Source organism: Ursus arctos, unplaced genomic scaffold (genome assembly GCF_023065955.2).
Source record: "Ursus arctos isolate Adak ecotype North America unplaced genomic scaffold, UrsArc2.0 scaffold_34, whole genome shotgun sequence".
Lineage (NCBI taxonomy): Eukaryota > Metazoa > Chordata > Mammalia > Carnivora > Ursidae > Ursus > Ursus arctos.
In genome coordinates this window covers 12,093,654-12,120,843 of record NW_026623030.1, presented here as the reverse complement: position 1 = coordinate 12,120,843, position 27,190 = coordinate 12,093,654, and the positions used below count along the sequence as shown (strand labels likewise).

General features: G+C 60.2%; 1 protein-coding gene across 1 annotated transcript in view; it reads right to left on the bottom strand.

Annotated features, from left to right (window-relative positions):
* OSBP2 (oxysterol binding protein 2) overlaps nucleotides 1-27,190 on the bottom strand; it is a 164,769-nt gene that overhangs the window by 16,464 nt on the left and 121,115 nt on the right. Inside the window, exons 3-5 of the mRNA XM_048221377.2 lie at nucleotides 14,456-14,712; nucleotides 1,878-2,070; nucleotides 1,120-1,237 (exon numbers count right to left, since the gene is read on the bottom strand). Of these exons, the coding sequence (XP_048077334.2) occupies nucleotides 1,120-1,237; nucleotides 1,878-2,070; nucleotides 14,456-14,712 (568 nt within the window). The remainder of the gene's footprint in view (nucleotides 1-1,119; nucleotides 1,238-1,877; nucleotides 2,071-14,455; nucleotides 14,713-27,190) is intronic.

Sequence of the window (27,190 nt, the reverse complement as noted above, 5' to 3'; positions counted from 1 at the left end):
GGTGACACATGTCAGTCCAGAGGCAAAAAAGGAGTGGCCAGGGGTTTTTAGCAGCCTCCCCCTCCCCAGACTGGGCTTCAGGGACTCCATGGAAGGCGGCGTGGGGTGGGGCGGGCAGCAGATCGGATGCGGGGAGTGAGGCCGCTGCGAAGCCTGCAGTTCCTCACCCAGGAGGGGCTGAGTGCCCTGCCTGAAGGAGTGCCCATGGGGGGCGCCGGAGGCTCTGTGACTCTGCTGTGCCCCATGGGTGAAGGGGGCGGAGGGCAGCACAGGCTGCAGTCAGTTATGTCACTGTCCCCAGGTCTTGGAGTGGCAGCTCCTCCCCAGGCCATGGCAGGGGCCCCAGACACGGGTGGAACTCATCGGCCACCTCTGTGTCCCCCAATGCTGCCATACTCATGACCCTTCTGTGGACAGGGCCTGAAGCACATGATGAGAATAAAAGATCCTAATGAGGCCACTCCTCATTACAGCAAATCTCCGTTCAAGCCACAGGGTGCTGCCCTTTGACCTCGCTGACCCACCCACGGCTCATGCTCCTCCCTGCTGTGTGTCCTGCACCAGCACGGTCCCACCCAGGGGCGCTTCCTGAGCACCCGGAGTCTGACAACAGTGTCCCGGTTACCTCTGTGTTCTAATGTGTATTTAGAAACATCCTGAAAGAGGATGCTTTTATGAAAAAACATGAAACAAAGGCTTGGAAGTAGAAAATAAAAGGAACTTCCTGCATCTCCTGTCTGTTCTGGAATGCTGGCGTGGTGGAGGGTGTGGTTGGGACTGTGTGAAGCTCGGATGACGATGACGCAAGAGCAGCAGACGCCTTCTAGGCCCCAGCCCTCGGGTCACAGCCCGCACCCCCACCCCCAACCCCTCTGGCTGGAACTGGATCCAGCCAAGGCCCTTTATCCACCTTCACTTAAAATGAAACCCTGATTCAAACTCTGTGTGGGTATTTTGGATCTAAGGAGGGACAGAACAAATCTAATCAAAATATAATGTGAAGCAAGACTTGAAAGAAAACCCCGAGTACAAAGAACAGGTGGAGCTTAAGAAGAACAGGGCGGGAAAGGCTAACCCTGGGGGACGCTCGGAGCAGCCGGCCCTGCCTGGAGAACACACCTGTCCTCCTTGGCCTCGGTGATCACGGTGATGAAGGATGTAGAGTCTTCCATGGCGTCGAAGTACTCGGTATCTTCATCTTCCTCACTGTCCTCTCCTTTGGGAGTTAAGAGGCTTCCTACAGATACATGCAGACCTGCTGCCTCAGTTTGCAACTCTGAAAACTCACTCACCTGCCTGAGGAAGTCCAGAGCCCAAAGGGTGCCCCCCACTTTGGACCCTGACCCCCCCCCCACCGCCCCCTCATTCCCTCCCCACTCCGGTCACCTGGTTGGCAGTAACCTGGCTGTGGCTGCCCTCGCGACCCTTCCTGGAATAAGCTTCCGGCTTAGTGCTCGGGCTCAGAGGCCTCCCTCCTTCTGGAAGGCTCCCCTGATCGCTCAACATGCTAGTCAATCTGTCTGGGGTCTAGCTGCCCCTTCTGAAGGACCTGTCACCCCAGCCGAAGGCTAGGTGGTCCGCCACCTGGCACCAGGGCAGCTCTGTCACAGAGGGACAGTTGGGCTCACTGGACTTTTCTTGTGAGAACTGGAACCTGAATGCAGGGAGATAACTGGCCTTCGGTGGTGGGTGGGAAATACAAAGCCACATAGGCCTGAATGTGGGCATGTTAAGGGGTATGTGTACTGGGGGCTGGGCGGCTGTGTAAGCAGAGCCCGCTGGCAGAAGGCGGCGTAGACGGAGCACAGGTGGAAGAACAGAGGCCAGGCGGCCCGAGCGAGGGAGCCAGCCAGGCCGGGCGGCCCTCACCAGCTCACCTTCGCTGAAGCTCTTGGTGGGGTGGGCGGCGCGGCCGGGGGCGCTGCGGAAGGCCCGTTCGAGGCTGTTGTGCTGCCTGGCTAGCTGCTCGATGGTCTCCTCTAAGTGGACGCGCTGGTCCTGCTCATACTGCAGCGCGCGCTGCCATTTCCGGCTGTGCGTCTCTGCTAGTTCCAAGAAGTCTCTGCAGGCCTGGGGATCGGGGGCGGGGCGGGGTGAGCACACGGCCCCACGCCCCACCCCCCACTGCCAGACCGTGAGGAAGGCCCTGGGGTGCTGCCACCCCTCCCCCTCCCTTAGGGTGCTTGGCTGCCCCCTTTGGCTTCTGTGGGGACATGGGGACACTGACGTTTTCAGAGGCAACCCGGGGACAGGCGTCTGCCCTGGTCGGCATCCCAGGGCACCAACCCCGGGCCGTGGTTGGCGGATGCTGGGTTTTCAGACTCCTGGGGCCGGAGCACAGCTGCCGCATCCTCACTGTGTGCCGGACCTGGGGTCTGTCACCTCTGTCCCCACGAGAACCTGAAGCATATGCGGTGCTCAGGCCAGTCCCTGCCCTTGGCACGGAAGGAAGGAAAGCCACATTCTGCTGTACCTCCTGGCTTAGAGAGGTAAAGGGTCTTGTCTGGCACAGGAACTGAGATGGGACCTTTCCACAAGGTTACCTCGAAGTCTGTATCGCATAACTCTGCTTTTTAAGTAAGGTTCCCCCTTCAAACTCGGGGCCTACTCTGACATCCAGACTCTTTCCAGCTTCTCAGGTCTGTAGGTGGTTCCACCACACTCTTACGAAGCAGGGGTCGGTCGTTCTGCCCCTGTCATCCCAGTGGAGAGGAGGGCCCAGGCTCAGCTGTCCCTGGAGGGCAGGGAGGGCCAAGCCAGGGACCTCTGGGTTTGCCCCTTCCGGACTCCTTTAACGCAGTAGGAAGGGACACGTTTTCTCGGCCCAACACGCACCGGTGCTCTCCGGCCGCTCCCCGGCACCCCCTTCCCACACACATCACACGCTGTCTGACCCCGAGGGTTAGTCGTGCTTTCCTGGAGGGAGACAGGCACACGGCGCCTCGTCTGTGACACAGGGACAATGCGGCACCATCCTGAGGGCTGTCGGGAGGAGCTGGGCCAAGTAGCCCTCCACAGACATGACGTCGGGGGCACCAGACGCTTGGGCAACTGCCCCCCACCCCGGCTAACACCGCTGCTCGGACTTCCCTCGCGTCTCCCCCAGGGAAGGCTCCTGAGCCGGCTCAGTCAGGTCCCCGGAGACACTCCCCCTCCGCCCCCCACAATCTCATGTCTACAGATCAGCTTCTCTGCCGACTGTGCCTGCTTCTCTTCACCCCCACGGAACCCCCAGACTCAACGGCTGCGCCGAGCGTTTGCTAGATGAGGGAACACCCTGCTGAGGGGTGGGTGTCGGGGCCTCTCGGGGGGCAGGGACAGAGACCACCTCGCCAGAGGCCGGCCCCGGCAGGTACCTCTGTCCTCAAGCCTTCCCCGTCGTGCGCGTGCGGAGTGGGCTGGGCCAGGCTTCCTCCCCGACACCCCCTCACCCACACACACCATTCTAAAGACGTGATGCGGACCCAAGGAAGCCAGCTTGGTTTCAGGAGTGGGAAGGCCTGGCTTCCCGCACAAGCCGCCCTGCCCTCTGAGCCCAAGTCCTGAGAGACAGAACGTAGTATCCGACAGAGCCCGCTCCCAGCTTCCCTGCCCACCCCGGCCCAGCCGAGTCCTCAAGGAAGGAGTGGGATCGTCCCCAGTGGACATACGAGGAAACGGAGGCTCGGGTTCCAGCAGCCCCCCTACAAGGCTCTGGGGAAGAGGTGTGTTCCCTCCACCTCAGATGCAGGGGCTTCCCCTCTCTCCCCGAAAGAACAGGCTCTGGAGACAACAGAGGCTGCAGGCAGGGCAGCTGCAGGTCTGGGGCTTTTTAGAGTTTGCAAATCACGAATCTCTGGGGCTCCCCCGCTGGTGTGGAGCCGCACTCCCGGACTGTTGCGCCACGGGGGATGAGGACAGGCCTGACCCTGCCACTCCCTGGCTCGTGACTTGGAGCCAAGCCTTCACCACCCAGGGTCCTACAGTGGCCTTCTCCCTGGTCCCTGCCCCTCCCTCACCATTGCAGGCCTCGGGGTGGGGGGCCCTGACAGCAGACACATGACCACCCACTCCAAAGGCCAGAAGAAGGCTCCTCTTTGCTGGGTCTGCACCCGCGGGTCTAGAAAGTAGTAGTGCTGGAGGGTGGGGGGCAGAGGACCCCTCTGGGAACCTCAGAAATGTTCCAGATGCTTCCAACAAGACTGGTCACAGAGCCCTAAACAACAGTATAAAACGGTAGCCAGAGGTCATGGAAAATACGCCCCACAAATCCATGGCAGAGGGCTGTGTGGCCTCTGGGCTTTCTGGCAACTAGAGCAAAGGGGGAAAGACGACCGCAGTGTGAAGATGAATGAGGCTCCCTCTCTCCCGCCCTTGAGGCTCCGATATGCTCAAGCTCTAGCTGCCTTAGAAACGGCCATTTTCTCTTCCAAGGGAAAATGGAATGTTTGTCGTATTTCGAGGAATAGCTGACAGCCTCGCACAGACCTGGCCCCAAATCTTCCCCAGCTTCGTCGCCGGGGGCCCCAGCATCCCCACGCCACTCACGTGTGGCCCACCAGGCATATGTCACCCTCGCCTCTGGCTCTGCCCCCAATACACGTGTTTCTGACACCAGCCCCACCTCCCGCATGCCACATACCGGCTGTGGGGTCAGAGCTGCCTGGAGCTTCTTGCGAGCACAGAGGAGCTGTTTTAATGGCCAAGGAGGGAACGGAGGCTCAGGGAGGCCAAGGCATTTGCCTGAGGCCACAGGGCATGCGTGTGGGGCCGGAGTCCCAGTCCCCGTGGACCCCACCTGCAGTGTCCCAGGGCACGGAACCAGCTCTGTCGCCACGCTGTGCAGCTGGGTACCACTGCCCGGCTGCCCCTTGAGGGATTCTGTGGGCTTCCTAGAGGGCAGCTGGGCTCCAGGAGATGCGTGCCTCCGTGACGCCCGCTCCCAGCACCCATCCTTGCGGCTGAGCACATTGCCCACGCGGCCAGGGCTGCTGGCTGACAACCTGGTGTGACCTCCAGCTCGCTGCCACTGCAGGACCAAGGGTGCGGAGCAGCAGCAGACAGGAAGCAAATCCCCAGGACAGCTGGGGTCTCACGTGGCTGGGTCGGGTACATGAAGGTCAGAGGGCGTCACAGTCACCTAACGACGAGGGCAGGCCAGAGGCTGCTGCGCCCCCACAGAGAGGGGCTCCTGTGGCTGGACCGAGGTCTCTGCCAGTGCTTCTAGACGAGGGGTCATCCGCAGCAGAGGGACTGCCCCGGTCACCGGATGGGCTGTGGCGAGCGCGTCCACCCTTTCCACCCCGATGTGCCTACCTGGTGTCCATCCTCAACTCCCAAGATTTCCTCGGCCGCTGCCGGCCTTCTCCAGGCCCCATCCCAGTCACGCGCGGAGAGAGGCAGGTGCTGGCCTGGCTCCGCCGCCCTGGAATGCTGAGCTGGGCTGTGCACTGCGCGTTCACTAAGCTGGATTAGGCCTGGGGCCCGCGGGGGGCCAGCTGGGGGCAGCTTCCAGGGGCCCAGGGAGGGGCCTGGCTGACCCACACCCTAAACGCGGTCACACTTCCCCTGAGGCTCTGCCACAATTCTCGGAGAGCTCGTGGCCGGCCCTGAGCCAGAGCGGTTTCCTAAGCCACCTGAAACCCCCTACCCACACTCGCTCTTCAATGACGCAAGGGACCAGGAACGGGCAGAGCAAGGAGCCCAGCCTCTGGGCCCCTCACGGCATTGCCTGCTGCCTACCCTGGGCCACGCTTATAGCCTCCTGGGCCTTGGTGTCCTCATGGGAAGAACAGAGAGCCGAACCCCAGGGCTCCTGCAGAGTCCCTGATTCTGTGACCCACTGAGGGATTGCCCTCTGGGTGGGAACAAGTTTCCAGTTTCCCAGCCGTCCCTTCCTCCACTCCCACGGCTGTGGAGAGGATCCCCGAGATGAAGAGGTGTGGGGTCCTGTGGGCAGTGTGGTTTCACCTCCGTGTGGAGGGTGGGGAGCCTGCCAAGTTGCCCCAAAGCAGAGTGGGAACCCAGAAGCCAGGGCAGAACCGCCCCCCCATACTGCTCAGCAATAGGCTGGGGGGCTGGTCGGCTCTGCCTGCCCACCAGGGGCTCTCCCTTCTCAGAAGCCCCACCTGGTGAAGGGGGCCGTGAGGCCTGCTCACCCGAGCCATGTGAGCTCCAAAGGGAGCTGGGGCTGGTCATCCTGACAGGGATCCCGTGGGACGGACAGAGTGTCTCCGAGCTGGAAACCTTTGCCCAGCTGTGCCCAGGAGGAAGGAGGACAAACTCTAATCGCTTTTGTTGTTCCTAATCCTAATCCGGACAACGACCTGCCCTTCCCCAAACATGGGCGGGTGAGCAGCGCTTGGGGTCAGCCGGCCCGGGTCCTATGGCTGTCCTGTGTGTGGCCCAGGAAGCCTCTCAAGCTCTCGGGAGGGTCTGCAGAGCCAAGACCCTGGTTCGGCCCGGCCTTCAGGGACTCCTTGGGAAGCATGGTCTCCTACGCTGTCACTGCCCTCCTACATGGGGGCCTGAGGAAGGTGCCAGAGGACTGCGGGACATTGGGGTGGGTGGCCCTTGGACTCGTGGAGGAGCTGGGGAGATGGGCCGAATGCCCAGAGGTTCCAGGCTGGGCGAGGGCCTTGGGCTGACAGGGCCAGCTTGGCGACTGGCTCTGTCTCTAGCCACCAGCGCACAGCAAGTTCTGGTAACCATGGACGCAGGGAGGGTGGGAGGAAGGGCTGTGTTTCCACCTGCAGCCAGACAGAACCCGCTAGATGTCTGGCTGCCATATGTCTGGCCTGCAGGGACCCTCAGGCTTTAGGGCTCCCAGGTGGGTGGGTAGCTGGACCCTTCGGCTCTCAGTATCGTGGGGACTGCCCATCCACCATCTACCCCCCACACGGGTCCTCACATGGCCAGCGTGACTGCGGACCTGCCTCTCACTGGCCTTTTATCGTAAAAGGAGCAAATAGGACAAAGTCGTGCAGAGTCCTGCTCTCCCCAAGCCACTGTGCATGGCCAGAAGCTCACACCTGGGGTGTGACACACTGGGATCCACGGGGTCTTTCCTTCCCCCCTCACCGAGGAGCAGCAGGCTTGTGCCTCCCAAAAGCAGGAAGGGGCAATGCTGAGATTCAGGCCAGGCCCGCAAGGCTCAGAGGCTGCCACAGCGGACACGCACAGCCATCTCAGGCCTCCAAAACCAAGAGTGGGGACCCCTGGAGCCGTGACAGTAGCCCTGGGCTAACCTGGGGGTTGGGGGTGCGGGGAGAGTCCCTCCAGGTCAGGCCCAGCCAAACCGCCATGCCGCGTCTTCAGCATCGTCCTGGCCCCTAGAGGCCGAGCAGCTCCCAGGCCAGGACGGGCCAGCCACGCCCCCACCCCGTGCCTCCTCCTCACACGACACTCAGAACAGACTCGGTGGCCAGGGGCCGGCCCTTCCCAAACACCGCGGGACGGTCATGGCTTCTCCTTGCTGTGACTCACTCGTGGCGCTGGAGAAGCAGCTTTTCACTTCAATTCCAACTTTAAAATAGCCCTTTCCACATTCAAAATAGTTTACCCCTTGCACACAGGAACCAGCACCATCTGGCCGCCAGTTTGCCAACTGATTTTAAACAGTTACGGAATCTATTTTTATTCATCTCCCCAGGCCCCAAATGAGCAAGCTGTCGAGAGCAGAACAGTGGTCAGCTGGACAGGAACCTGCCCACGGGCCCCAGAAGGACCAGGGAGGGCATCTCTAGGGCCTCTCACGCCTGCTCTGCTCGGGTCTGGGCCTTTATTTCTATGATGCCCCAAATCTGAGGCCTCGGCCTGGCGCTTCGTCGACATCTGCACGCACCTCCCGCCTGGCCCTACTCGCCCCACCCTGTCCGAGCCCGCGCGGCACTTTTCTCCTCCAGCTCCCTTCAGCTGGATCTGGGGCCAACCCCCTCCCAGTCTGGCTGTGCTGGTGCCTCTCCCCACGGCGTCCCCGCCGTCAGAATCCGCACCCTTGTCCTGTCTGACCAGCTCTCCGCAGGCACCCAAGGGTGTCTCTCACAAGCCACTACCTTCCTGGGTAAACTGAGAGCCCTAGAGGATGCTCTCCGTCCCATCAGGCCCTTTGAAGTAGGCCCGGTGGGCATCCGCCGTCTGTCGGCCACTTCCTGCCCCCACTGGGCCCCTCGACCGTCTTTGGGTTGCCTGTGGGGCTCACCCACTGCCCAGCTCTGCTCACTCACTGGCTGCACAGACCTGTTTCTGGGCAAGGCCCCCCTGCATCCTACCTGAGTCTGTGGGACTCACCGCTGGGCCCCTGTCCAGCACTGTGAGGGCTGAGGTGGGGATCAGACAGCAAGGGCCCCCCCATTCCACTACTGGCTCATGACCGCATCTTGCAGTCTCCCCGATTGCCCAGATCTCTCCCTGCACAGCCACTCTGCGGGCCCCGCTCTCAACACACCGAGCAGCCGGACTAGCCCTGCCAGCTGCCCCCAGCAGTCCAAGCCACCACCCCTCCATAGGCGACAATGGGGACCTCCTAAAGGGGCTCCAAGAGCCTGCCCCTGCCTCACCTGTAGTCCATGCTCCAAGCAACAGGGGGCTCTTGCTAAAATGGGGGTTGGACCACTGTCCTTGGCTGCAGCCTCATTCAGAGTAGAAAGCACGGTGTTCTCCATAAGCCTAAGTGCCCAGTGTCCTGTGAGCGGCTCTGCCTCCCCAGGCCTCCCCTCCACACCCCAGCACTCACCACGGCCTCCCGACGCTCCAGGCCTGCCTGAGAACCTAGGGCTGGCTCTCCCACCTCCCTCCAGGTCCCCTTCCCCTCCCCTCCAGCCTGCTCTGCTCCCTCTGAAGGTCTGCTGGCCTCTGACATGCCTCATCACCTGTGTGGTTACGTTTCCCCGAGGGGATCTGGGTTCCACGAGGTCGGGCTTTGTTTGCTGTGTGCCCGGGGGCCTAGACCAGGGCCTGACTGGATCACGGGGGCTGGGGGGGGGGGCTCCTAGGCCTCAGGGTCCACCAGTGGCTGCATGCCTTCCTGTTGCAAAGTGCTCAGTGCTTCTAAGCCAGGCTGACCCGAACTCATGGCGCCTAAGGCCCTGGGGTGGCCCTGTGGTTGGAGGGGCTGAGTCCTGGGCCCCAACACGAATCACGAACTCTGAGGAGCCTCTCACAGCTCAAGCATGGGGGCCGTGTCAGAAGCAGCCTGCCTTGTTTGGGGGCAGTCCCCCTGCTGCGGGGGCCTAGAGGAGCGGCCGGTGGGGAGCAAGCCAGAGGCTGCCAGCCCGCCGAGGGGCTCAGCGCTGGAGGGACAGGACGCCAGCGCCTCTGGGGCAGGGTCACCCCCAGAAAGTCCATGGTGATACTGAAAGTTTCTTCTGCCAGGGGCAGGGGCCATGAGGCCGGAACCCAGGGCTCACAGGCAACCCGTGGGAAGCCCGGGTCACCCAGGAAAGCGCAGGTGTGCTGGGCCTGGTGATGGGTGACGTGCCTCAGCCCTTCAGCACAGACCCCACAGCCAGCATTGCGGACAGTCCAGGGCCCGGTGGCTGTGACCCCAAGGGCTCATGTAACAGCCAGGCCTGCCCCCCTGTAGGCGAAATGACTGCTCTGGGCCTCAGGGTGGCACTTGATTAACACAAATGATGATGATGACAAGGAAGCCACGGTGACCCCAACCTCATGTGGCCGTTGTGAGGAGCAAACAAGGTAATGGGAAGAAGCTGGGCGGACGGCTGCTGTGACCCCGCCGCCTTCCCGGAGGCCCGTCCTTCAAACCAGGGCTCTCTGTTTTATCCCAAAGATAAACTTACAGGAAAAGAGAATGACACTGGAATTTATTCTTCTCCTTTTTGGAAACGAATACCCGGATGACAGGGGCACTGAGGTTCAAGGCTCCATCTAAGAACCAAAGCTGTTTCACAGATTCAGCAGCGGGCTGGAATCCATGCAGGGGACCAGGGCCGCCAGACTCGCAAAATGCCCCGCCGGGGAGCTCTGCCACGCGCGACGCCACCGCGGCCCTGTGTTTTCACCACCTGCTCGCTCTCACGTGTTCGCCGCGGCTCCTGATGCTTGGCCCTGTGCTGCACACGGAAGCTTCGGGGCTTCCATGCGGGCTGCCCAGGTCAGCAGGGGGATGGGTAAGATGCTGCCGCAGAAAAGTCCCTCAGACGCCGAGGCCCCGTGGACCTTCCCTCCCTGCCTGTGAGTGACTCTCCTCACTGGCATAGGTCCCGCTCCGTGGCCATTCCCTCTGCAGGCCCTGCCCTGGCTCCGGGGACGTCCAACTAGCCCCCCCAAGGGTCACTCTCTTGGTGGGCTGTGGTCATCTGGGTTTGCACTCACCTTCCCGGCTGACTGTGAGCCTCCCCAGCCCTTCCCCAGGCCTTCTACACACTTGGCCTTCAAAAGTGGGCCTGGGAGCTGCTGTCCCTGCTGCCCCTTGAGGAGGCTGCCCTGGGCCCCCACGTGTGACAGAGCGTCCCTATGTGGGTCCTCTGGATCGTGAGCTCCCGGGGCAGCGCTGAGTCCCTGCCTGGCACAAGCCCTGGGAAGGCTCAGTGGGAAGGTGCTCAGGTCTGGATTCAATTCCTAACAGGCAGGCCTTTCCTAACTGCAGGGGCCATGAGGACACGGCTTCCCCAACCAAAACCACGAGCGGAGGGAAGGAGGCTGGGGCTCAGTACAGCCCTCTGAAAAACGCATTTATGACAATTTCATAAATCATGTTTCCTATTTGTCCGTGACCAGGCTGGGGCATTTCTCTGCAAGGCGGAGTGACAAGAGTGGTGTGGGGCAGTGACAAGCGGCGCCGGCCAAGGGCTGGGCGCCGGACCCACTTCCTCGTTGACCTTTTCCAGCTGAGGAAATGCAACAAGAATGACCTTGTAAATGGTAACAGCAAGCACACATGAGACACGGGCTACTTGGAATTTTCTTTTCTGAGATATGACACCCACTTTGTTCCAACAACACATATTAGGCACTCCCACTGGGCTACTACGACTACTGCTGGGGACACAGGTGACTTAAAATCCGAGTCTCACTTTGGAGGCACAAAGCCTGGTGGGGGCAGATGTCAGAGCAACAGGGGAAAGTGCACAGTGGGCTCAGCGAGGCACAGCACTTCCCATGGGTTCCAGAAGGTTCTAGCCAGAAGGAATGGCTTCCTGACAAGGAGCTTGGACAGCCTCCCAGCCCTGGTGACGCCCACGTGGGGTTCTAGAGGATGAAAAGGGATCTACCAGGTATCTACAGGGTGGGGAAAGTTCTAGAAGGTACAGCACAGGCAAAGACACAAAGAGGTGGAACACTGTGGCACTGTTCAACATTCCTGATCCAGAAACTTCCTCTGAGCATCTTGTTCCCTCCAACGCTTACGGAAGGGAAGGGGTGAGTCTCACCACACAGGCCCCCCAGAGGCAGTGGCATGGGAATGGGCTGCGTCACTAACCATGGTTCCTGGGGTCTTAGGAATTGTCCGGAGAGCTCCCTCCCTGTCCTGCTGGGAGCTGGGGATGTACAGGCTTGTGATACCAGTGCCCTTTCCCAAATTTTAAGGAGATTCAATTGTCCCTCAGATTTTTCTCCTGAAGGATGAAAACCCCCAGATTCTTGGCCATCTTGGGTGAGAGTGAAGGCGACGCAGCCGGTCCCTCTCTGTGTGGGAAGGGTGCTGCTTGCCCAGGGCCCTCTGAAGGATGCATTTCCCTGCAGGCTTTGGCCAGCCATCCCTCATTTTCTGCTCCACTTGTATGACTCAGGCTCAGTCAGAGCCCACGAGGTGGAGAAAGATTCCCCAAATTCGGGCATGGGTGATGCTGGAAGCTTCCCTACAGAGGGCGCGTATCAGTCAGGCCGGGTGGTGGGGGTTGTGGAGTTGCAAAGGGATCTCAGTAGTGGGGAGAAACAGGTTGCTCCTCTCACAGCAAGAACTGGAATGACCTGGGGGATCCCGGTTTGTGCCTTCTGGGGACAGAGGGGGTGGCTTCCACACATCCTGAGTCCCCAGCTTCCCAGGAAGGACCCTGGTGTGGCTGCAGCCTAAAGGTAAGAGACGTACCAGGGACTCAGGTTCCTGAGACTGGGGACTTTGCCCTGGTGGATGCGAGGCCACCAAGTCTGTGTGCTGAGGGGAAGGGGCCTGTGACACCCTTGGGGGTCTCATCCTCGTTGCCTCTGAGAGTGTGGGGGGGGGCCATCACTCCCCCACTGAGCCACACAGACCTGACCTTGCATCTTGGCTCAGATACCTACCAGCTGGGTGACCCTGGGCAGCTCGGGTGACTTCTCTGAGCCTCGGTTTCCACCTTGTGCTAACAATACCTAATGGTATTAACAAGGTTGTAGCCAGGGGTGAGTAGTCTTGAGTGTGAATGCACATGGCTTCCTTAATTACAGACCCCTGGTCTGACCCCCTCCTTGTAACAGGGGTGGCGGCGAAGGCCTGGCCGGTGTGCTCTGCCCGGGGGGCCTCTGCACACAGTGGGAGTTTAGACATTTGGTGTCTGACAACCACGTATGTGAACTGTCCTCCCAGAACTGACTCAGCTCCTGCCAGGCTAGGAGCGGCATCAGGAAGGGTCCCCAGGAGAAACGTGGGCCTCTGCACCAGTCCGGGCTACTAGCACAGCCTTCTGGGGCCAGCGCCTCACTTCTGGGTGCACCCCGCACAATGGACAAAAGTGGGAGGGCCCCTCGCATCAGGTTCAAGTCAGGGGGTGGGTGGGCGGAGCCCAGCCCAGGGTGCAGCTCTCCGTCACTTGGGTTGACTTTCCGGGTGCTGGAACTGCAAACAGGCTTTCGTAACCCACCCCAGGGGCTGGCTTCCCATCAAACAATTCATTATGCACTTAGATGGTGCAGGGTTTTTATGGCTTCCTAACACAGACGAGTCTCTGATGCCTGATAAAAGATTCTGCTAAAGACACCAGCTGAGAAGCTCATTATCTGGGGAAAGCCAAAACTGCTCACTCAAGACAAAGCGGCTTCCATCGCGGCAGGCGGGGAGGCAGTGCCGGGGAAGCCGCAAGCGGGCGATGGCTTCTGGGCTGGGCGGGGAAACATGAGTGCATCACTCTGTCATCAAGTGCTTCATATCTGGGCCTGTCCCCGGAACAAGGGCAGTGACCCAGACCCTAAGAGTCTGGGGGCTGTAAGGAGGCCAGCCGGCCCGAGCGGGGGAACACGGGACCACGCCAGTACAAACCCAAGACGGACTGACTTGCAGGGCAGCCTGCAAGTCGCACCACCCAGATGTACCCCCGAGGCACCCCTGAGCGCTGTGGACAAAGGTCTTCGCTTGCGGAGCGCAGGGAGCCGAGCGCCTGAGGGCGGTGCGGCCCAGCAGCGTGGGAAGAGGGGCACCTCCTCCCCGCGGGCCCCGGGGAATGGACTCCTCAGGCTTCCTCCTGCACCCCCGAGGCCCCACACCAGCGTGTGGGTGGTGGGTGTGGTCTACTCTCCCCACAGGGACCGCCCACAGTCCACGTGAATCAGGCATGGGGCAGGTCTCTGATGGCCACAGTCTCACGGGGGGCTCCAACCTCCACCTTCCCACCCTGCTCTCGGCCTACAGCCTAGTCCCGACTCCTGGCCTTGCTCTGGTTGGATGCCGTTGGTTTGGAGGCTGCACACCCATACTGCGCATTGTTTCTGGCCAGCCTGATGGCCTGCCTGAGCCATCTTCTCTGATGTGGGCCGCCGCCTCTGAGGGGGCCCCCATTTCCCCATACCTCGCCTCTCTGGTCTCCTTGCTCCCAGCGTGCCCCTTCTGGGGGCTGTCCGTGGGAGGACACTGTTGCAGTCAGACCTGTGTCTGCAGGGTGGACGCCTAAAAGCGCACACGTCTTGGCAGAAAAAATCACCAAGCAGGAGGAAGAAGGGCCCAGAAACACAGGTAAGCATACGATCTCTGCCAGAACGGAGAGACCCGCCCAGCTCCCAGTCACTGCAAAGTGGCTTCCAGAACCCCGTGGAAAGCGGTGACCCCCAAGGCTGTGCCTCTCAGTTTATAGACTGTGGCTACTCATTTGGCTACTGTCAGGTTGGCATGACCCATGGCAGGCTCATCTTTCAGCTTTTCTGGCTAAGGGAACCCATGACGCCAGTCCTCCACCTGCATGCCTTCGCCTGCGGTTACTGGGCCCTGATCCCGTTGCTTCTGAGTGGCGCACTAGGGGAAAGAGCCGCAGATCGGCATGGCAGCCTTGTCCCCAGTGTGTGCAGAGCCACCTGCTCAGCTTAAGGCCCTGGCTGTCCTCGCCTAGGCCCGAAGCACCTGCAAGCCTCCATCAGGATTCCGCACCCCACTCTGGTTCCCACCAGACGACTACGAAGAGGGCAGGAGGCTGTGGGAAATGCCCCGAAGCCACCAAGTAGTGGCGCCCTGGTCTGTCAAGCACCCTGGCCACCACCTACTCGGGGACTGTGGTGCCGGCGACAGGGAGCCACTTCCCTGTGCCAACTGGTGCGGGCGGGCACTTACGTTGATCATAGCATTTGAGGTGATGCGGAAGAGGGTGGCCCGCTCATTCACGACCTTCAGCTTCTCACTGCTCTCACAGGGGATTTTGAGGCTGTCCAGCTCACTCAGGGAGCGCTGGAGCGCAGCGCCGTGCTTGGCGATGAGGTCATTGCACGTGCTGAGGTCGTCCAACTTCAGGGAGAGGCCCTTGATGGTGCGGCGTAGCTCGCTCTTGTCAGCTGGAGAGGCAGTCTCGTCGTCGTCGTCCCCAGAGTCATCTGTGGAAGGAAAAAGAATTGCCACGGTTATTAACTGACCAAACACAGCACCGAGAAGCCCACAGGGCCTGGGCCCAGGAGGAAGAAGCAGATAGAGCCACTCAAAACAGAGTGCCCTAGACGGTGCCGACTGCTGCTCCCGGCCGGCCTTCCAGGGCACAGGCCCTCCCGTCAGTGGGAGCTCGACAGACAGTGCCTGCCCCGCGCTTTGGAGAGGGCCAGCCTACACGCACCCGCCTCCACGCAGGGCACCAGCCCCCTAAGCTGCGCCACACAGGCCTGGGTGGACGGTGCTGGGTGGATGGAGACTGTGGCGAGGAGCAGCTCCTGTCACAGATCAGAGACCCCGGATGAAGGCCGGCTCCTTTCCCCACACCACGGGCCCAGCCTAAGCCGACCCCTAGTTTCCCGCCGGCCTCACTCTGCCCTATGCTCTACACCCACACCCGGCCACGCCGAACTGCCCTGTTCCCCGCACCACCTGAGTGCTCAGGCGTGGGGCCTTTCCCACTGTGTCCTCACTGCCTGGAACCTCCTCTTCCCTCCTCCACCTCCTCAGAGGCCTCACCCCTACCCAGCCCCAGCCCAATGCCCCCTATCTTCAAAGTCTGCCCGAAGACCCCCGGGCCAAAGTCATCCCCCCCCATTCCCTTCTGCCCCGGGCCATCCTCCTACAGGTCCCCACCCATCCCCCCTGCACGAGCAAGGCCGTTCTATTTATCAAATGCCTTTTGTCCAGACACAGGCCATGGCACCTCCATGGCCTCGTCCAGGTAGGGATGATACGACCCCCCAGGGACAGACAGGTAGCTGAGGATCAGACAGTCAGGACCCAGGCCACCCGGTTAGTCTGCCTCCACAGCCGCGCTCTTCATGCCAGGCTGCTGGGGCCTCTGTGCGCAGGCCAGGCGGGCACCCCTCTCCTCCAGGCCGATCCCTCTCACCTCTCACAGGGCCACCTGGGTGCCCTCAGGATGGCCCTTCTTGGAAGTCCGGGGTGCCTGGAGCCCAGCCCGCTGCCAGCCTTGCCTCTGTTCAAAGGGTCGCAGGGTGGGGGGGACTTCGGGGCGGGGGGCGCACTGCCGCGGGTGGGGGAGTGGGCAGCGGGCCAGGGTTTGCTGCTGCTGTTGCACGGGGCACACGACCGTAAAGCGGCCGCTGGCATGTGAGTGCCAGAGCCTGTAACTGCCAGGGGGGGTTCTGAAATGTCTTGTTTCAGAAATAATCAGCACAAAACTTTTTTTCTTTTTCTTCTTCTTCTTTTTTTTGTAAAGGAAATCTGTAACCCAAGATACACAAATTTTTAAAAAGGCACATACTGTGAGGGAACAGATTTCTTCCCAAGGCAGACAGGGTGCGTGGGGGTGGCCATGGCTGAGTGACGACTCTGAGCATGCCCTGAGCTGGTGGCGGTGCCAGGACAGCGAGCAGCATGGGGCCCGAGTGGGCTGGAGGCTGGGGGTGCAGTCTCCACTGGGGCCGTGGGCCAGCATCCAGGCTTGGGGCACGGGCTCTCCTGCTTCCCGCTCCAGCCAGCCCAGCGACGGCTCAGAAATGACCAGGTGTCTGCAGACCACACGGGCTGTACCAGCCCCGGGCCACTCGCTTGATCAGCGTGAATGCTGAGCCTCACGGTGGTCAGCAGAGAGGGAGAGTAAGAAAATGCACGTCCTCAGACACTAAGCCACCCGTTTCCGGCACTGCGGTTAAAGGGGGCGGAGCCAGATCCGAATCCAGGTCTGTGGAGCATCAGAGCCTGGGCTCTTGGTTACAATGTAATCTCCCATCACCTTGCCCAGTTCACCATGTGTCACAGCCAGAACCCGACCAGTCAGAGCAGGGGCTGCTGTACACAGGGAGGGCCGTGTGGGGACAGCCTGAAAGGGACCCCCCCCACCGACACCGTGCTCTAAGCAGGAAGCACAACTAGTCTACTTCTGAGCATCTGCCTGTGTGGTGGGCAGAGGTGGGTAACCACATTTCTAGTTAACTTGTTAATAAGCAGCTCTTAGGGTCCAAGTTCAGGTCCGGCGGAACTTGTTCTGCTCCCAAGTCATGGGCCGTGCTGTTGGGGGAGGGATGGGAAGAATCTTGGGTCAGCGGTTACTGACCAGCACAGTGTGTTCTATGGGGATGGGCAGGAAGAGTCTCTCCCAGAGGGACAGTGAGATCGGGAGGAGGAGGGAGGGAGGGAGGGCAGGTGCATGGGGTGGGGCAAGAGAGAGGGAGGGGGTGGGTGAGTGAAGGAATGAATGATCCTGGGCGTCTCACCGGAGGCCTGTCCAGGGGGCCTCAGCGGCATGCACGGAGGGGGCGAGTCACACACGGGAGGGCAGCGTCTGGAGAAGGGCCTGAGCAGTAGGGACGAAGCACTGAGGAGCTAGTTGGAGGGGGGGTTGGAAAAGGGCCTCTGGCTCAGCAGAAAAGCCCTCATCCCTTGGCAAGAGGGGGAGTGTGGGTGCTTGAGCAGAGATCCATGGGAAAGATGAGACCGGTGGCAAGTGGCAGGCTGAGCAGACTGAAGGGACAAAGAGGCCAGAGGCCTGGCCGGGCCAGAGTAGCCACAGGAGGCCAGGGGCTGGAAAGAACAGGACGTCTGAACCGAGCCCAGAAGTGCTGATGGCAGCACCCACCCAGCTTCAAGGCCATGACCGTGTAGTGACAACCACACTCCCAGGCAGTCCCCATCCCTGGCCAGTGCTCGAGGACAGGGCCTAGCTGCCATGTGGCCTAGCTGCCACGTGGCCTAGCTGCTCACTTCCCCACAGTGTCATGGGCTGTTCAGACTCAGACTGAGTGCAGCGCTGTGAACCCCCCACTCAGGCCTGGGCGGAAGCCGAGCTGAACCATGAAGGGGCCTCTGGCTCTGACACGATGAACTCTGACCACGTCGAGTCTCCAGGTCTCAGTCTGGGGTCAGGGGTCCTTGCAAAGAGCAGACTCACGTTAGAAAGAGAGATGAAACTCATTATTAGAGATGGAAATAAAACTACTGTGACACCACTCGAATTAGAAAAATGAATGGCACTGAATTAGCTTCGGCTTTCTGAAGGATAAGCCAGCAGCCACCCCTCAAGAGCCACAGAAACGGCTCTTCTACTTCCGTGGCCCGCTTCTTCCTTTGATGGGGGGACTCTACTGGGGGGGAGTTTGGGCCAAAGGAAGGCAAACACGTGTATGCACAAGGCTGTTCGGGTCTGTGGCTCTCAAGCTTACTTACGGCCTCGGGGGTTCTCAAGCGTGTAGGACCCCGCCTGTCCCCTCTGTTCAATCCACATCGCCACGGCACAGCAAACACTAACCTATCCACAAATGTCAAATCCTATCGAAATTCTGCAACTCTGTTAATACAAGAATTGCAGCAACTGAAATCTAGGGCCAGGTCAAAGCCACGCTCCTGGGCCACAGAGGAGCCCCCTGACCGCCTCAAAGCCCCTGTGAAGGCCACGACTTAGTACACTGACAGCCCTTGGGGGAGGGGGCTGCCAGGGTGTCCTGGTGGCATAAAAATATGGTGGTCAGAGCAATCAGGCTTGAATGCCTGAGTTCCCGGTTCACGCTGGACTCTGCTGCTCTGTGGGGCTGTCTCCCCACTCTGGGCCTTGGAATCCTCACGGGTACAGCACGAACAGCAACGCCCGCCACGCGGGGCAGGGAAGCACCTGGGCGTCAGGCCGGCTGCAGGTGGTGGGATCAGCAGCCGCTGCCGCCACACTGAGGGTCTCTGCACATCTGGCCTGGGAAACAAGATCCAACCCTGGGAGAAGCACACCCTGGTTTTCAGGTGCTGGCGGAGCTCAGTGCCTCTCCATTACCTCCTAGACAATGCCGGTCCTTTCAAGAAAGGAAGTCCACCCAAGCACCGGGAGGGTGACATGTTTCATCAGCCAGGACCCAGCGCAGACCTGGGCTTGGCCCCAGCCAGGTTTCCGTGGAGACTGGGAAGGAGCCAGTGGCTCCCCAGCAGGTGGCGTCTTGCATGCGGCCAGGGGTTAAACCAGGAGTGGGGGGTGGGGGTGGGGGTGGGGGTGGGAAAGCTGTATTGTTGAAGTGCTGTGCCCCAGAGGAAGGGGGCGAGAGGGCTCCAGGCTCAGAGCCATGGTGGCTGCTTAGTCTCCGCTGCCTGTCCCGCAGGGTGGCTGTGGAGAGCATCAGAGAATGTTCTACTTTTCCGGGCCCCTCCTTCTTAGCTGCTGCTCTGTCTCTGTTCAGAACAACTGGTAGAGCTTTGGGGGAGGCAGACTTTGGCCCTCAGATAAAGGACAAGTCTCTCACCCAGTCCTCACTGTCTTCTGCTCCACTCAACTTCTCCCATTTCCTTCAGTTGCGGTCAGCTGATACAAGGGTAGCAAGAGCGTTCTGGCAGCCTCTTGGGCCGTCAGGTGACACCAGTCATGGAAAGGCCAGGCTGAACCCAAGAGGGCGGACTGGCCCCTGAACTCCCTCCAGAGCACGGGCGACTTCAGCTCATGCCCACTGCATCCAGGCCCATGCCTTTGCTTTCAGACGGGGAACACTAAGGCCCAGACAGAGGAGAGGGGCTTGGTCAAGGTCAGACACCGAAGCAGCAGCAATGGCTACTGTAATTAGCTTTTACAGAGCCCCTACTCTGTCAGATATGGCCTAGACCTTGGGCGGGCTCTTTCCAAATGGCTAAGATGCATTTGCTGCGGGCTCCGAGCCTGGGACCCAGGGCAGATGACCCAGATACCTTTCCCAGGCAGGGAGTCCGTGGCGGGGGGAGGGGAATACCGCTTTATGCCCCGGCCTCTGATCACATGCCACGCACCAGCCGCTGCCATCAGGAGCCCACAGCGCTGGGGGGCACTCGGATCTGCAGGGGCAGGGTGCTGGGGCTCACTTTCTCTCTCAGCACAGCAGAGGGGCAGGCAGGAGAGGACAGGGGACTACTTTTACTGGGCAGCAGGTGTGGGCAAAGGGGCCAGTGAAAGGACCCCAAAGTGTACGTGGCCCCTGTCCTTTGCTCGGTGAGGATCTTTCTGCCCATCCTCCCTGTCGAAGCTCGGTCCTTTCAGCGGGCTCATCTTTCCCCTTCCCTCCAGGACAGGCCCTGTCTCACTGGGCAGGGCCCCTCACTGCCTGCCTCCACTGACCTCCCTGCCGTCAATGGCTCCGCTTCACTCATCTGGCTTCTGGCTGGCTCTGCAGCAGCTCAGGAAGCAAGCTCTGGGAAAGGCCGCTTCCCACCGTCTAGCGATGAAGCAGGTGTTTGAGAGGGCAGCGTCCTAACCTTGCACCCTTAGCACCCCCATTTTACAGGTGAGGAAACTGAGGCTCAGAGCAGGATGGGTCCCATGTGTGTGAGTGGCGGAGCTGGGGTGTCACGTACCCTGCGCCGCCATCATGGCCGGTTCCCCCAGTGCAGGCCACACGGAGGGGGAGCTCTGTGCGGCCAGCCTGGGAGGTACTCGGTAAGGCCAGGAGAGGCCGCCCTGGCTTCTGTGAGACCGTGCACGGACTTCCAGTCTGGGGCGCGTGCCCACCCTCACCCTGCACGATGATTTCTCTTTTTCGCAGGACTAATGCGAGCCTCTCAAAGTCTTGCCCTCTCCCTGCTGACCTGCATCATCTCCCTCCCCCTCCGAGACTGCCAGGCATGCCAAGAAGAGGACAGAGCCAGAAGGTCTGTGCTGGGGAGCCCTAGAGACCCTGCCACCTTGTGCCCTCATCTCCACAAGAGGGCTGAGGCTCAGGGCAGGCGGCGTGTGGGCCAAGACCACCAGAGTCAGGTGGGAGCCCATATCCGCACATTGCTGGCCTCCAAGGGCATGGTTCACTGAGGACAGTGACTCCTGGGAAGCTAACTGGAGGAAGGACAGGAGAGCTGGAGGGGGCAAGATGAGGGCCCCCAGTGGGAGGCAAGCAGCAGGGGGCTTTTGCCTCCCCATCCTCCCCCCCATCCTCCCACGGGTATCGCTCATGCCTGCTTTGCAAAGGACCCGCCGCTGTCCTGCCGCGCCTCCCCGCAGGGCTGCCAGGGCCATCCTTCTGAACTCCCGCCACGCTTCCTCAGCCCGCGCTCTGTGCGCCGCTGCTCCTGGCGTGCTTCGGACACTCGGATCAGACCGCCACAGCAAAGCGGCTAAGCATGGGGGCTCTGCCGTCCGCGGTGCCTGTGGCTTCTGAAACGAGGACAAGGGACCTGTTAGACGGAGACGCAGACTCTGCCCTTCAGCTTGCCCAGAGGGCATGCACCTTGGCATGAGAATGACTTCTCGGTAACTGAGGGAGAGCTCGGCCTGACATTCCTTGGCCAGTGGCACTCCCAAGCTCCAGACGGCGGAACACGAAAGAACAAACCGACCCGGCCTCTGAGGCAGACTCGGAGCTCGAGACCAGGGGCAGGCAGCTCTGGGGACAGTGGGACCCTGTGAAACCAATGGGCCAGGCTATTCTCAGACACCACCATTTCTAGAGAAGTACTGATTCCTAAAACACCCATCAGTTTTCACCAGCTACACACAAGAATGAATTCTTTTTGTGAGAAGAGAATATATCCTGGGGCACTGGGTGGCTCAGTCAGTGGGGCCTCGGACTCTTGATTTCCCCTCAGGTCATGATCTCAGGGTTGTGAGATCGAGCCCCACGTTGGGCTCTGTGCTGGGTGTGGTGAAGCCTGCTTAGGATTCTCTCTCTCCCTCTCTCTCCTCCCCTCCCCCACCTGCTCTGTCTAAAAAACAAAACAAAACAAAAACAAAAAAAACAAAGAAGAGAATAAATCCATAAAACTCAAGTTGCCAGTATTACAAGGCAGCAGTCGCAACTGTCTGTCCATCTTGGCCAGGCCAGCAGAGTCTGGCAGTGGCCTTTCATCCATGGCAAGCTCTCCCAGTGTATGAGTTTCCAACCTTTAGTTGCCATACTGGCTTGGCTAGTCCTCCCCCTCCCCCCCATTCATGTCCTTCCTGGAACTTCAGAATGTGACCATATTTAGAAGGGTGGTTACAGATACAATTGGTTAAGATGAGGTCATACTGGAATAGGTTGGCTCCTTAATATGACTGATGTCCTTATAAGAAGAGGAGTAAAGACACCAAAATACACGTGATTACAGAGAGAGAAACTGGAGGGACGGATGTGTTCACAAGCCAAAGAATGCCAAGGGCTGTTGGCAACACCAGAAGCTGAGAAAGGCCTGGAACAGATTCTCCTCTAGGCCCTCAGAGGGCACGGCCCGGCCAACACCTTGATTTCAGATTTCTGGCCTCCAGAGCTGTGAGAGGATAAGCTTCTGTTCAGTTTGTGGTCATTGGTGACGGCAGCCCTAGGGAATGAAAACGGTGGCTTAAAACCCTCATTTGTCACCTAACAGTTGTGGAGGTCACAAGCTGTAAAATCAAGGGGTTTTAGGGCCCTGAAATCAGGGCTAAGGTCAGGGCTCGTTCCTCCTGGAGCCTTCTGTGTCTTCTCTGGTGTGTGGAGGCGGCCCCATCCTCACAGCCAACAGAGTAGTGTCTCCCTGACCCTGACCCTCCGGCCTCCCTCCTAGAAGGATGCTTGTGATGGCAGCGGGCCTGCTGGAGAGTCCAGAGAGCATCCCCATCTCAGCGTCCTTAATAACGTCTGCAGGGTCCCTCTGCCATATACGGTAGCCTGTGCACAGGCTCTGGGGATCAGGACTTGGACGTCTTTGGGGGCCATTATTCGGCTCCACACCAGGGCTGTGGCTGAGCTAGCCTGCCATGGATGGTCACGTTTGATTTACTGCCCTGGGGTGTGGTCCCTGGACACTCTCCCGTTAAACCGGAGACCCCTCCCAGGGCACAGAGACCGCACAAGTCCTTGTGTACCCCCCTCAAAGCCTGGCACACAGGTCTTCCTACCGCTCAGAGAGGAGCTGGGGTCTGGGCCCGGCAGTCCTGCCTCGACCGCACGCGGCCTGGGGTAAGTGCGTTCATCCACATGGGTGGGGATATCCACACCTGCTCTGGAAAAGGATCGAAGTGCCCGGTGTGCGGCCAGTGCAGAGCCGGGACTTACTGGTCCCTGCCCACCCGGATCCTGGTCATCCTTATCGCTACAGCTCACTTTTGCACAGAACCAGCCTTGAGCTTGCTCTAAACGGTAGAGGCCGGGAGCCACAGGGAGTCCCAGTGTGTTGGCCGCGCCCCGGCCCCGGCTCCCCACTCGAGGCGCTCCTCAATGCCTTTCACAGCCAGCTCAGCCTGAGGAGCCCACTGGGGGCCCACACCAGGGCTGGGACCTTGTTTCACCCTCTTTTACCGGGGGGACTCCTGGGAAGGAGTGGGTTGCCATGGAAACACGACAGTGGAGCCAGGTAGGCTATTTTTAGAAGTACAGCATTTTTTCTTTCATCTTTGGAGGAAAATGGATCAGGTTTCTGGGTGGGGAAGCCCTGTCAGGGGGCAGCAAACGCAAGCTCGGAGCCAAGAAACCAAAAGGCAGCACAGACTGGTGTGGAGGGGGCAGGGAGACATGGCGGGGATGTGGGAGTCAGAGGCCCTGGGCTCCCCCCATTTTGTACTGTTTCTTGCTTATTTCTCTGGGGAGCCTGGCTTTGCCCTCATCTGCCCATTAGCTCCTGGGAGTCAAGGCACAAGATGGCCAAGGGACCCCTCCCCTCACACACCGTGCTGGAGATAAGTGAGTGCAGCTCTGGCTGGGGAGGGGCCTCACGACAGCCAAGGTCAAGGCCAGGGGAAGCCCAGCGCTCACCCTGCCTTCTGCACCTGCACCCAGCTACTAGGCTGCATGAGTTGTGTGTGTGTGTGTGTGTGTGTGTGTGTGTGTGTGTGTGTTATGGGGGTGCTGAGATGGGTCCTGACTGCAGAGCGAGGGGCAGACCTGTGGGGGTGGTGGGACAAGCACAGGGGCCCCAGCAGGGTCCTGAGCAGGAACTCCCCCACGCCCCACGCCCCATGCCCAGCAAGGCCCACGGCAGCATCTGCCATTGCCCCATCTTCTTTCTCCTTCCTGGCTCTTCAGCTCACCCTGTGGCCCCTGTAGACACTTCACGGCCTCAGTGCTTTTCCACTTCGGCTCTATTCCTTGGATTTCTTTCCCCCTCTACTCCGTCCAGCAGATGGCTACTCCCCCGAGGCCCAGGACACACGTTGTCTCAATGTCTGTGTGTCCTTGCTCACCCCCAGGTGCCGTCCTGGCCTTCCACAGGGAGAGTAGTGAAGGCTCCCACCCCTGGCACGGCTGGGGGGAGCCTGCATTAGTGCGGCCTGTGACCCTGCTGTGCCATGGCCGCTGACGGGCACTTCCATCACCACAGGACTCACCCCGGCCCAGTGGTACCCTGTTGGGCCAGCAGCATGGTTAATGGGGACAGGCACTGTTCCCTTCCCTCCCTCCGTGGCCACACCTCCCTGGGGCTCCCAGAGGCCCCACGGGAGGGCTTTCAGTCCATCCTGAGCCAGAAGGACTCTGCCCAGGGAGGGCATCCTAGTATTTTGTGGTCTGGCTGTGCGAAGACACACCCCACTGCAGGGCCTCTGGGAAGACACAGACATACGGGTATCAGCTTCAAGTGAGAACCACGGGGGTGCTGCACTCCTGGCAGAAAACAGCCATTTCCAATCTACAGCGTTAGCGCCTCAAAATTGCAATTACAGCCGGTTTGGTGACTTTTATTTGGATTTCGGGAGGTTGTAAGCTGCAGAATCCAATCAGCCGGCTGCTGAGAACGGAGAGAAACGGGCCCTGAGGCAGGTCTACTGGATGTCGAGTGACTTCGCTGGGTCTGAGAATGAACAGCACGGCTGCTCAGCGGCTGCCTACTCGGAGCTTCCATATGTTGTGTCATTCCCACGTACAGCACGGTAGGCGGCAAGAATCACATCCCAAAGAGGGAAGGGTGACATGGAAAGTTAAGGAACGTGCCCAAGACCCCAAGGCTCCTAAGAAGGGAGCTGGAATGGGCGGTGTGGTCTTTGCAGAGAGCCTGGTGGCACCCGCCGCTCCATACCCCCTGCAGCCCATGCCTAGCAGGTGGCACTGGTCCTCTGCCTGCCCTGGAGGAGGACCTGTCAAGGCACTGCCCCACTCAGGCCAGGCAGAGAGGAAGGCTGAGACGTCTCTGAGTGCTGCTGAGATAACAGGGAGCTGGAGACCTCTGACAGAGAAGGGGCTCAGGAGCCCCTGGATGACACTGTTGGAGAGGGGACTTCTAGTCTGGGCTGGAGTGGGACCCCCAGGGGCTTCTGGGAGGAGGTGGCTGCCTTCCAGACGCATGCACTGAGGGAGGGTGACACCGCAGGGCGAGGAGGGGGCAGGGGCACCAGGCTGGAGCACTGAGTATGAGCACCCCTAAAGTGCAGTGCTTGAGGCAGGTCAAGGGGCTCGGTCCTGGGGAGTGAAGCACGTGGACCAGGTCAGATGGGACAGGGAGCCACCTAGGGCTGGTGGCACTGGGAGTGGCCACCAAGGCACTGCCAGTCCTTCCTGACTGGGGAACTCAGAAGGAAAGCAGGTCTGCCTTCCCCAAAGTAGGTCCGGTGGGACACCAGTCCTGTAGAGAGCTCTGCAAAAAGGGAATCAGTGATGATTTAAAAAAAAGAAAAAAAGAAAAAAAAAAAAAGCTTTGAAAAATAGGATGACTGCTGTCCCTCCCCAGGGGGCAGGTGACTGAACAGTCAGAGAAGCTTGGACTTGAAGGCACTGGAAAGCGTGTCAGGATCTACGTGGGTGGAAAAATCAGATAGCAATAAATAATGAGCTGTGAGCCCCCGGCAGGCAGACAGAAAGCACAAGGCAGAGCAGCACCGCCGTCCTGGCCTTGGGTCTGAGGCTCATCTTCCGTCCCCTTTCTCTGGTGACCAGCGCAGGCTGTGTTGAGGGCATCAGGGACCTGGTGAGACCGCATCTGGGCTCTCTGGCAACTTCCCCTGGAGAGGGGTACAGCAGTGACACCCTAACTAGGGACAGCTATCAGCAAGGCCAAGGGCCGGCGCCTGAGGGATGCATCCCCCACGCCTCATACAGAACCTGGGCTTGCTTCCATCTTCCAGAGCTACAAGGGGCAGACCCCTCGTCCCACAGACACATCTGTGGCAGCCGAATCTCCCATCTTCCCAGGCAAAAACAGTCCCCGGGCCCCCTTGACTGGCTACAGACTCCAGCAAGCAGAAGGCTGGCAAAAGGGGCGCCTGGGTGGCACAGCGGTTAAGCGTCTGCCTTCGGCGCAGGGCGTGATCCCGGCGTTCTGGGATCGAGCCCCACATCAGGCTCCTCCGCTATGAGCCTGCTTCTTCCTCTCCCACTCCCCCTGCTTGTGTTCCCTCTCTCACTGGCTGTCTCTCTCTGTCAAATAAATAAATAAAATCTTAAAAAAAAAAAAAAAAAAGAAGGCTGGCAAAAATCCCCAAGGGCGAAGAAACCCATCTCCTTTCCTCTCACTGGAGGGGGCTGGGGCACAGGGTCAAGGCCACAAGCCACAGTGAAGAGTGAAACATAAGTCCACGCGAGTGACAGGAAGCCCACAGAGCCTGGTGCCTCCCCGACGTGGCAGAAGGTTGTGACCAAGAACCACACAGTATTCTCAGGACGATGAACAGCCCTGGAAGCAGGGCCCACCTCCTCCAGGGAAATAAACACTGGTGCAGAGACGGGACATAAAAATAGAGGCGCGTGTTCCAATTACGGCAGCCGCTGTGAGGCTGAGGACACCCTGCTGCTCACAGCCGCCTCCACCCAGCAGAGTGCCCGGCCTACCGTTAGCTTTCACTCTCACCTGGGGTTCCAGGGGGGTCTCCCTGAAGGAATGGGGTGCCGTTCAGGGTCAAGCCCTGCAGGGAGCTGACCCCTCCCAGGGCCTCTGGTTCATTCGCCTGCCTTGTCTGGGTTGGAGTCTCACCCCAGGTTCGCAAGGTGCACAAGCGGGTTGTTCCCCAGCCACCCCGAGGCGGGTGCATGAGGACCGGGCCCCGGGCTACTGCAGCCCACTCCCCCAGAGTGAGCTGACGGGGGCAAGGAGCTGCAGCTTTTACCCGAGCCTGGTTAACGGGCATGAGACCAACGAGAAGGATCCTTAATGGACAAAAAGGAGTGTTTCCTTTCGCTCGACGCAAACATGCATCTCAAGGCCAAAGCCAGGGGAACTCAATTCTAAAGCCGGGCCTGGCAACCCACACGTGAGAACCCACTGATCTGCCCCAGACGGCGCCACTGCTGTTGAGCAGGTCGCTGGAAACTACTAGGTTACATTTTCCTGGCCTGAAGACAGCCACGGCTGCTTCTCCTCGGAAACCATCTCACGTCCATGTAATCACATAAAGAACTTTCCACGTGCAGCTGCTTCTGGGCGTCCACGACAAGGAGTGAGCCGAGGTAGGGCCCCGGGGTGGGGAGAAGGGTCCCATCACCTAGGAGCCATGTCTGCCTGGTTGGTTGGTCCTCCTGTCCCAAGCCAGGCACACAGGAAGTGCCAACTGGGAGCCTGTCGAATGAATGGACGGCAGCGTGCGGGCATGAGTGGTGGGGAGGATCATGG